Below are 9,897 nucleotides of genomic sequence, written 5' to 3' on the forward strand. Positions count from 1 at the left end.
TTGTGAGTCCTTAGTAGGGATACAATAATCTAGCTTTCCTTTTCACCTATTAGGCCGCTGCTTGTCGGAGAACTTCTATGTAAGAGGCGACGGCACCAGAGCTTATTTCTTCACGAAAGGTATTTGGGCCAGCACTGTGGTTGAGCAGTGCCAGTTTACCTCAGAGAGATAATCTCCCCTCATGGATTTCTTCCAAGCCCCACTTTGGTTTAGGAATGTTTGCTGCTTCAGGACAAAGGGCAAAAACTTATTCACCTCTGGACTCCAATGAGATCAGGGCTGAGTTCATGCCATACATTTAAAGCACAATCGTTCTAAAGAATCCTGGGAACTCTTGTTTGTCAAGGGTGCTGGGAATTATAGCTCTATGAGGGTGTCAACCACAATTCCCAGAATTTTTTTTAGTGGAAGCCATGTGCTTAAATGTATGGCGTGTATACAGCCTAAGTTAAATTAGGCTCAATAAAATAAAACAATCTATTACAGGTGGGTGGATTTCAGTTGAACGTGAGGAGAAAGCTCAGCCAAATGTGGGCTGTTTGTGGAAACATTTTCCTCACAACAGCTCAGGTGTGATCCTGAAAGCCAGTTGATAATTTGCACTTAAAATGAAACTCTGTATGAACCGTTTTGAGAGAAACACTATACATATATAATAATGGGATTCTTCCAGTGGAGTACGATTATTGCATTCAAAATAACGGTTTGGGAGGAGTGGAGAAGTTGCATCGCAGCACATTGAGAGCAGTATTTTAATTCCATGTGGTGTTTTGTCCGGTTGTGCTGGGGGTCTTGCAGCAGTGTGGGGCACACACACACTGTGGGACACACACGGATGTCTGCATCAACAGGGGAAGAGGCTTCAACTTGGCACGAGATCCCTTTTCTTTCTGTGGAGTCCTGTCCTAGGCCCCTGTCTGCCATGCTTCATTAACTCTGAATTAGCTGGCGTTTCGGCGTGTTGTGTGCTTTTAAATCAGTCCCACAGAGGTCTTTCTCTTCTGGATTATGAGATGTGACCAAACTCACATTTGCTTCCCATAATATTTTCTATTAACTGTGAAAGCTTTGGGATGGGGAGGGGAGAACAGGCGCCTGCAAAGAAGGCTTTCAACTTTGGTGTGACTGATGAGTTTTCGTACACCACTGGGCATGAGATTCTGTAATGAAATTCATGTGGTGCCGTGAAATGCGTCTCCTTTCCCCCGCCTTGTAGGGTTCACGTCCAGGAAGTGGGATGCTCTGCTAGGCAGGCAGGGCGGAACTAGACATCTTTGACTACCTTGTTGCTTACATACCTGTCAGGGATTATTGCGACTACTCCTGAGTAACCACCTTCCACATACTTGTCTTTCAAAAGTCTTTATTGGTGCACATTATTTACAGTGTAGTGAGCTGTCGGTTTCATGTCTTCTCATTCCGAATCAGAATCCGGCACTGCCCCCTTCCATGATCTGGACCAGCATAAAAGCCTTGGGACAGCGAATCTCCTCCCCTTTCTCCTCCTCCTCAATTCCGGAGTCAGGGGGGAAGGGTCTACGTTCTGCCTGTGTCCTCTCCTCTCTTTCCCTCTCCCTCTCTTCCTGCCTGTGGAGCAGGGGCTCCTGGATGTTGTCAGAGGTCTGGCACTCCTTTTCCGTCTCCTGACTTTCCTCATCTGTCCCTTCGCTTTCATGACTGCTTGGAGATGGGCTGCTTCTGATGAGGGGGGGGGGGCTGTTCTCTATAAGCCCTTCCCCTTACAATACCCAACAAGTGCAAACATTTGACTGCAAACCCTTTCACCGGCGTTTGTGCGCAGTTGAAGCTGTGGCTGCCCCAGATGAGGCAAGTGACGACACTGCCTTCCCTCCCAGCCTGCTGCACTCCAGGGGGTGCCCTCAGAAGCCAGGGTTGCAGTCCCAGGAGGTATAAGCCTCTTAGCTCACTTAAGGGGAGCAGGGTTGGAGAGGTGCACTGCAGCGCAGCCCAAGGTCAAGCACAGATAATCAGTCCAAGTCCGAAACAGGATCCAGAGACGAGGTCAGGCGACAGGAGGTTCAGGCAAGGTACAACACAACAACAAGGGAGTTCTCGAATCAGGAGCAGGCATGCTGTACAAGGAGCCTGGGCGATGTATCAATATATCGTCCTAGGCCGGTTTGAGGGTTAGAGCAAGATGGCTCCTTCCCTCCGAAGGTATATCGCAGGTGGGGCTTGCCTTACCTTCTCTGGCTGCCTACGTCCTCCCTGTGCCAGCCACTGGTGGAGGAGGATGCTGCCTCTGAGCTGGTTTGGCTTCACCCCGGCGCCAAATGATGCTCCTTCCTTTTCAACATCACGATGTATTGTGATGTTTAGCTGTGATACATCGCGATGTTGAAAAGCTGGTATCGCCCAGCCCTAGTTGTTTCCAGCAGCTTGGAAAGCTCGGGAAGGAGGATGATAATAATGGATAAAGGATGATTCTGGTGGTTTTTATTATTATTTATTACTTATACCCCAGCCACTCTGGGTGGCTCCCAACAGAATATTAAAAACACGATAAAACATCAAACATTAAAAACTTCCCGATACAGGGCTGCCTTCAGATGTCATCTAAAAGTCAGATAGTTGTTTATTTCCTTGACATCTGATGGGAGGGCGTTCCAAGCTTCTGAAAGTAAAGGAACTTTGCCAAGTGCTCGCTCAAATGCTGCAACATGGCTCTGGGCCTGTAGACGCACATTTGGCGTGGACCTGGTATGTGCCATGCCAGCATTGTCTCCTCCTCTTCCTTTGGCTGTTGGGTGTGTGAAATGACAAAGAAACAGGGAACCAAGCAGAGGGCGTTCTCGGTAGAGGCACCCGCCCTGTGCAACGCCCTCCCATCAGATGTCGAGGAAATAAACAACTCTCTGATTTTTGGAAGACATCTGAAGGCAGCCCTGTTTAGGGAAGTTTTTAATGTTTGATGTTTTATTGTTGTTATTATTATTATCCTGTTGGGAGCCGCCCAGAGTGGCTGGGGAAACCCAGCCAGATGGACGGGGTATAAATAATAAATTGTTATTCTTATTAATGAAAAGTTGATCCACTGCAACATAATACACGGAACGCAAGGAAATTCTGCATTGCCAGAAGATCCTGAGGGTGAAATTTCACTCCTGCTGTAATCCATGGCTTTGTTAGCAACATCCTACATATATCTATTATTATTATTATTATTATTATTGCACTGTTTTCAATGAGTGTAATGGCTATTTATTTCACAAAACACAGATGAAATACGCAGCATTTTCTCTTCGGCGGGCTTAAGCGAAGTGCAGAACCTGCTTGATCGACGTCTGCAAGTAAACAGGAAGAAGAGGGTGAAGATACATCGGGTCTGGATACAAGGCAAGTTCCAAAAACAACGGGAGCTGACTCAAGAGTAGGCAAGAAAATGCTGCAGGTAAACACAACTCTTAGCCTGAGCAGGCATGTCCCCTCAAACGTCCGGAAAAACCAGGAACGCATTTGAGCAGAAACACTTTATTTACCATTTCCGCATATGTCGGTATGAATTGGACACAACCCAGAAGTGTGTGTGTGTGTTTGTGACTTGCCTCTTGCACACTCATTGGGAAGGAATTCCTACACTGCAGGGGCTAGTTGAGCCTCGCAGTCCCTTCCAACTCTACAATTCTGTGATTCTATGAATGAAACTGTTTCAGCTGCTTTTGTGCTCTGTTCATTGCCAGAAAGCAATTGCTTTTTAATTACTGTCCCGACCAGGAGATTCAAAAGATCGCTGGAGGGCCAAAGGTTTGGGTCAGGATTTTGACAGTGAAAGTAGGGTGGGGAAAACTAGAGACTAAAAGTGGAGAAAAAGAGACTAAAGGAAAATGAAGCCTCGACAAAAAGAGGGGAAGGGAGGAATCCAAAACAAAACTGGGAAAGAGAAAGTTGAACTGAGCTCTCCTGCCCTTTGGATTGGCCAACAGGTTGGTAGGATGTAAGGAATGAATGCCTAGAAGTGAAGTTGGAAAAGCAAATCCCTAACCCTAACCCTTCCCACAAATACATCTAAACAGATACGGGATGTTAATCAGCCAAAGGCCAGGTTGAAGAGGAACGTTTTGCCTGGTGCCTTAAAGGTGTATAATGAAGGCACCAGGCAATCCTTCCCAGGGAGAGCATTTGACAAGCGGGGAGCCACTGCAGAGAAGGCCCTGTTCTCATGTTGCCACCCTCTGGATACAAAGGCACACAAAGAAGGGCCTCAGAAGATGAACTCAGGGTCCAGATAGGTTCCTGTGGGGAGAGCCAGTCCTTGGGGTATTTCAGTCCTGAAATCCTTAAGAATTTATAGGTCAAAACCAGCCCTTTGAATTGAGCCCAGAAACTAATTGGCAGCCAGTGCAGTTGGGCCATTTGAAAGATTGACACGTGGTTAAATATCCTGAAAGAAAGGAAGGGACGTTTGAGGTTTTTTTTTTTAGCAAACTGGAATTGGTTTGTGAGCTTTTGGAACACCTGTTTTAATAAAAGCAATTTCTTGACACTTGGTTGGTGAGCTATAGGAAGCATAAAGTGAAGGGATGTAATAGTATGAACTGTACATGCATATGGAACAATATATCTGGTATGCAATCTTTTGGAATTAAAAAAAAAACCAAAAAATGTTGTAGTGTGTTAATTACTGTTTATGCAGCGCCATGTGCATGGTACTTTGACAATAACAAAAAGAAAGGTCTCTGCTCTAAGGGGAGAAGAAAAGACAGAAGTGGGGATCATTTGCTCCATTCCCATACGTGCCCTTGGACAGAGCTATGAGAGATGTCATCTATATCCTCTATCTCTGCTTTTAAAAACGCCATGGAAGTGTTATGTGGTTATGTAACTGTGTCTTGGTGTGCTTTGGCTGGACTTGGAGAATTAGTCATCAGCCTGTACTAAGCATTCAGCATTTTATAGCCCTGCAGAAAAGTTGCCAACTGCTGTATAATGTTTAGCTTTTTACTCGCCCCTAGCCATTCCACAGTGGGGAACAGAGGCTGAAAGATAGGAGACCTAGGAAATGTCACACGTCTCGAACTGAAGGGTTCCTTCAGTTCATGGCAGGATCCTGGAGAAGTTCCTCACTTGAGGAAGAGGGGGGAATTTTTGCCAGTTTCCCCTACCTCCAGATCCCAGCACCACCTCTTGTGTTGTCCCAGATGTTTCCCTGGTCCTCCATAGCAACTTTTTTGGGGGGGAGGGGGGCGGAAAGAGCACAGTGATCTGCAGGAGGACTTGGCAAAGATCACCTTTCCGCTGCTCCCTCTGAGCGCAAGATTGGATCCAGCTGAATGAGTCCATGGTTCAGGCTAATTTTTTAACTTTAGACACCCATGTTTGAAATCTTGCTGCACTATCCTCGTCTACTCAGAAGTCTTGTTGAATTCAGTGGGGTTTACTCGGGTAAGTGATGTTAGGAGTGCAGCCTTGGACTGCTGGATTACATTTATATTCCTTCATATTCAACTGTTTTTATTACTGCCGGGAGTTTTCTGCTGTACTGTTCCACTTAATGCCCATAGCTAATAGAAATTGTCTGGAGCGTTTTTGAAGAGTAGACCCAGAATGCTAGCTGTGTTATGTAGCTGTGTTATGTATCTTAACCGCTCAATCATATGTGAAGACATACATGCAGTGTGGTTTTCTCACATTTGATCGGCTATGTATTGTCTTGTTTCATGGAAGCTGAAATGAGGAACACGGCAATGTTGTGTGTTCTACACACATTCAGAGAAAGCAAGTTTACAGACGTATTAATAGTTTGAAGCAGGAATGAGGAACCCAAAGTCTAGATGCTGTTTGGACTTCCAGCTCCTCGTCAGAGGATCGGGTATGATGGGAATTGTAGACTGCGTACCCAGTAAATATGTGGTTAGTGTAACACACTGAAGCAGGCATTCTTTTTGGAGGAAATGGGGTTTAACTCCAGCCATGATTGAAGGAAACAGCTTTCTTCATAGATCTTGAAGCTAATATCTGGACAAACGTGGACTTCCACCGGTTCAGTGTGCTCAGTGAATGCAAAATACTTAAACGTGAGACATCCCTTTTTGACTTTTAAGAGGGACCTACAGATATTTCTTAAAACACCGGTTTGTACTCTGCATATCCACAAAAGCTTTCAGTGCTGTCATTCTTGCCAAGAAATAATGATTGGCATGAACATATGCTTTTAACCCTTAAAACGGAATGTTTTGTGTAAAATGTTTCTATTAATATCAATATGAACACTGGATTTTTAAAGATGGGAGGGGATCCTATCTGAACATTGAATCCCTCAACAGCACCCCATTTTTTCCAGCTGTATCTTGGGGGGAAATTCAGATGCTCAAATAAAAGGGAGTGGTGTTGTAAGGGGGGCAAGAGGACTTGGACTATTGAAGATTCTATTCTGCAATTCTTTACAAGTTATTATATAAAACTACCATTGTCTCATGTAATCAGACAGCGGTCTAGTTTGCAGCACTGCAAGATTCCTGGGGTTACAACCAGGTTTGTTGATGGTCTGAAGTGAAGAACAACTGCGGAAAAACAGGTTTCCTTTGTAATTTATTTCCTTTCCTTTCTGTATCTTAACTTCTAATCAGCAAAGGGACTTTGGGTCAGTCAAAACTGAAGAACTGAAGCCATGGCTGGGTATAATCCAGGCTTGACTTTACATAGAAATAAACCAGTGATAGTTTTGTATCCCAGATAAACAAGCCATACTTGTTAATAATGTGTGAACACAAATTAGTAGATTGAAAAGGACACCGTGCTACCGCTTTCAAAGTGTGAAATTGTGTTTATTTTTAAACTAGAGTGCTCTCTCTCACAAACATAGAGGGAGGAAAACAAGTCGCAAGAGCAACATTGAATTTATAAGCGTTCATCAGAAATCAATAGGTGTTTTTGACAGGAGCCTCTTCTTAAAACTTTGGTTTTTATTCTACCTCTGCTAGCTTTATGGGGAAATAGGAGCAGTTCCAAAACAAAAAAGGCAGCCATGATGAACAGCATTGCAGCATGTTTTAAAGACTAAAAAACAAACAGCTAGTTGACTTACCTAGAGAATGACTGTTGGATGCTGTAAATATTTGTTTTGCTTTGAAACAATGAAATGTAAGGCAGCCTCTTGTGAAAAGGATTTGGTCCAAAGGCTTTAGAACAGATTCTGATCTAATTTAGGCCAATTCAGACAGTACAGTGAAATGCAGGGGCAAAACACTAGTATTCCTTAGATCAAAATGGCAAGCACTGTGTCTTTTATTTTAAAACACCCCTCTGTCTTAATATGTTGTTAAAGGAGGAAAGTGGAGTTCTGTCACTGATGAAAGTTACCTTTTTAAATGAATACCCTTCCTGTGCAAATTTGCCACATCTTAATTGAGCCTGGGAGAGGAGTGCTGGGGGCCTTGTTTATAAATTTGACAGGATGAAGTGAGATGAAAATGGTTCTTGTTAACCACTTTGCCCACTTACATTTTCAGGAAGCATATAATTAATATGTGGAGCCATGGACCTAGTTAATAAAGTAATGGACACCGGCCAGTAGGCGCCAGCGACACTTGCACAATCGCTCTCCACACAGCAAAACCAGGGAGGGAAGCTTGCCAGCAACATAAGTGCTTGTGGGGCACCAAACAGATGTAGGGATTTATAGTGGCTGATCACCAGTCCAATGTGGAGCAACATGTATCTTTGAGGGGGTTCCACACCCTCTGAAGCAGTGGGTATGTAGCTTGGGAGTACAGTGGTACCTTAGTTTATGAACTTAATCCATTCCGGAAGTCCGTTCTTAAACCAAAACCGTTCTTAAACTGAGGCGCGCTTTCCCTATGGAGGCCTCCTGCCACCGGTGCCCTTCCACCGTTTGGATTCCGTTCTTCGACCGAGTGAAGTTCGCAAACGAAGACACTATTTCCGGTTTTGCAGAGTTTGTAAACCAAATCATTCTTAAACCAGGCTGTTCTTAAACCGAGGTACCACTGTACTTCCAGAGCCACTTTTGTCGCTTGAGGCTCAGGTGGCCTTGGTGGCGCAGAGTGCCCTTCCATCAGCCTTGGCTGGTGGCCCAGCTGCACCCCTATCTGGACAGGGATACCCCAATTTCTCTTATCTGTGCTCTGGTAACTTTGGGTTAGATTAGTGCAACACATACATAGGGCTGCCTCTGAAACTTCAGCTAGTGTGGAATTGGGCTGCCCGGTTGCTCACTGCGGCAGGACTGTTTGAGCATATTAACACCAATCCTGGCTCCAGTTTGTGAATCTCATCTGGCCTATAAAAACTGAGGTTGCTGAACAGACTCTTGGGCCGGGGTGCTGTTGGCAGGGATATGGTTGCTGTTGGTTTTCTGTATATTTTAGATCTTCTTGTGATTTTTGTGGAAATTGTCCATCTTGGTTGTGTAATTTTTAATCTTTATGGCTTACTGTTTATGACTATTTTTGTTATGTTGTTGTATTTAATGTGTTTTTTTCATGTTGTAAGCTGCCTTGAGCATGCTTTGAACTATGGAAAGGTGGTACACAAGTAAAATTATGTCTGCATGTAACAACAACATCAACAACATAGATCCCACAAGCCTGAAGTATGTCTGTTGCGGCTTTTTGTATGTGCATTGAGTGGGCAATATCTAAAGTGAAGAAGCTATTCACAAAGCCTTTCTATTTCCTTTTCTTTCAATGTTGCAATAGCACAAACCATACTGCATCAAGATGGATAGATTCCTGGAAAGAGAAGAGATCTTTTCACATGAGGAGTTACACACTTCCTTCCTGCCTTTATCCTATATAATAAAGTGCAAGTGTCTCTGCGTCCAGATTCCCTGTGTCCCTGTGTCCGCGCTACTGCGCATGTGCCCCACGGACACAGGGATTGGATGCAGATACTGCACACACACACACACACGCTCTTCCCCCCCCCACCTACCGTTTCCCTGCGGCCGCCAACCACCGCTCCCGGCCGGACTAAGCGTTGGCGGCGGCGGGGGAGCCCGCGCGTGTGCGTCCAGCAAAGACAGGTCCCGGGGTTCGGAGAAGCGCTGCGCAAGCGCTTCTCCGAACCCCGGGATGTCTCCTTCCTGTCGGCTGGGGGAGAGGAACGAAGGAGGAGAAAGCAGCCCTTTCTCCACCTTCGTTCCTGTCCCCCTGCCGCCGACAGCAAGGACAGGTCTCGGGGGTCGGAGAAGCGCTTCTCCAAACCCCAGGGTGTTCTAGCGCCCGTTTATTGAACGGGCTGAATTACACTAGTTTATTTATATTTAGTGCCTTCCCTATCACATGAACCCAGGGCCTGGGGTGGACAGCTATTTGCTTCTTGTTTCCTACCATTATGTGTCATTGCAGAGACTAACTTGCTAGAGTAATGATGGCAGCATTATCATATTCCACAGGCTGACATATTGGCCGGTGGGCTTTGCGGGCAGTAGAAGAATGAATGCTTTCGGAGGAAAGTTTTTGTTGTTTTTAATGGAACGTTTTAAAGCTCCAGTCCCATGCAAACTACTGGCATGCACTTGGCAGAGCCCTCTCTTCCTATAGGCAGTCAGGGGACCAATCCTGTGCATGCCTACTCAGAAGTAAGTCCCCTTGAGTTCAATGAGCCTTACTCCCATGGAAGCAGGTACATGTTTGCAGCCACAGTCACACAGACACACACACCCTGGTTGCAGTACAGTGCTTCACAAAAGAATCTGGTTTGGAGATCCCAGTATATTAAAAATCACTGGGTAAAAATGTACCCCCATATAAAATGCATCAAATTAAAAGGATGGATTAAGGATTGTCGTGGGTCGCCGTGCATAAGCTGCTTCACAAACCAGCAGTGGGAACAAGGTGGGCAATAAATCTCATATTTTCCGTCTTCGTTGAAGATACAGCACAAATGACTCTTCTTTGGTGGTGCAATTCATCA

General features: G+C 45.1%; 1 protein-coding gene across 3 annotated transcripts in view; it reads left to right on the forward strand.

The window, feature by feature from the left end:
• Positions 1-8,943, forward strand: part of METTL8 (methyltransferase 8, tRNA N3-cytidine) — a 33,147-nt gene extending 24,204 nt beyond the window's left edge. For all 3 annotated transcript variants that reach the window (XM_060281168.1, XM_035135490.2, XM_060281172.1), the window contains 2 exons: positions 54-119; positions 3,241-8,943. In XM_060281168.1, the coding sequence (XP_060137151.1) occupies positions 54-119; positions 3,241-3,395 (221 nt within the window). In that variant the 3' untranslated portion in view covers positions 3,396-8,943. The remainder of the gene's footprint in view (positions 1-53; positions 120-3,240) is intronic.
• Positions 8,944-9,897: the final 954 nt, after the last annotated feature.

Source organism: Zootoca vivipara, chromosome 1 (genome assembly GCF_963506605.1).
Source record: "Zootoca vivipara chromosome 1, rZooViv1.1, whole genome shotgun sequence".
NCBI lineage: Eukaryota > Metazoa > Chordata > Lepidosauria > Squamata > Lacertidae > Zootoca > Zootoca vivipara.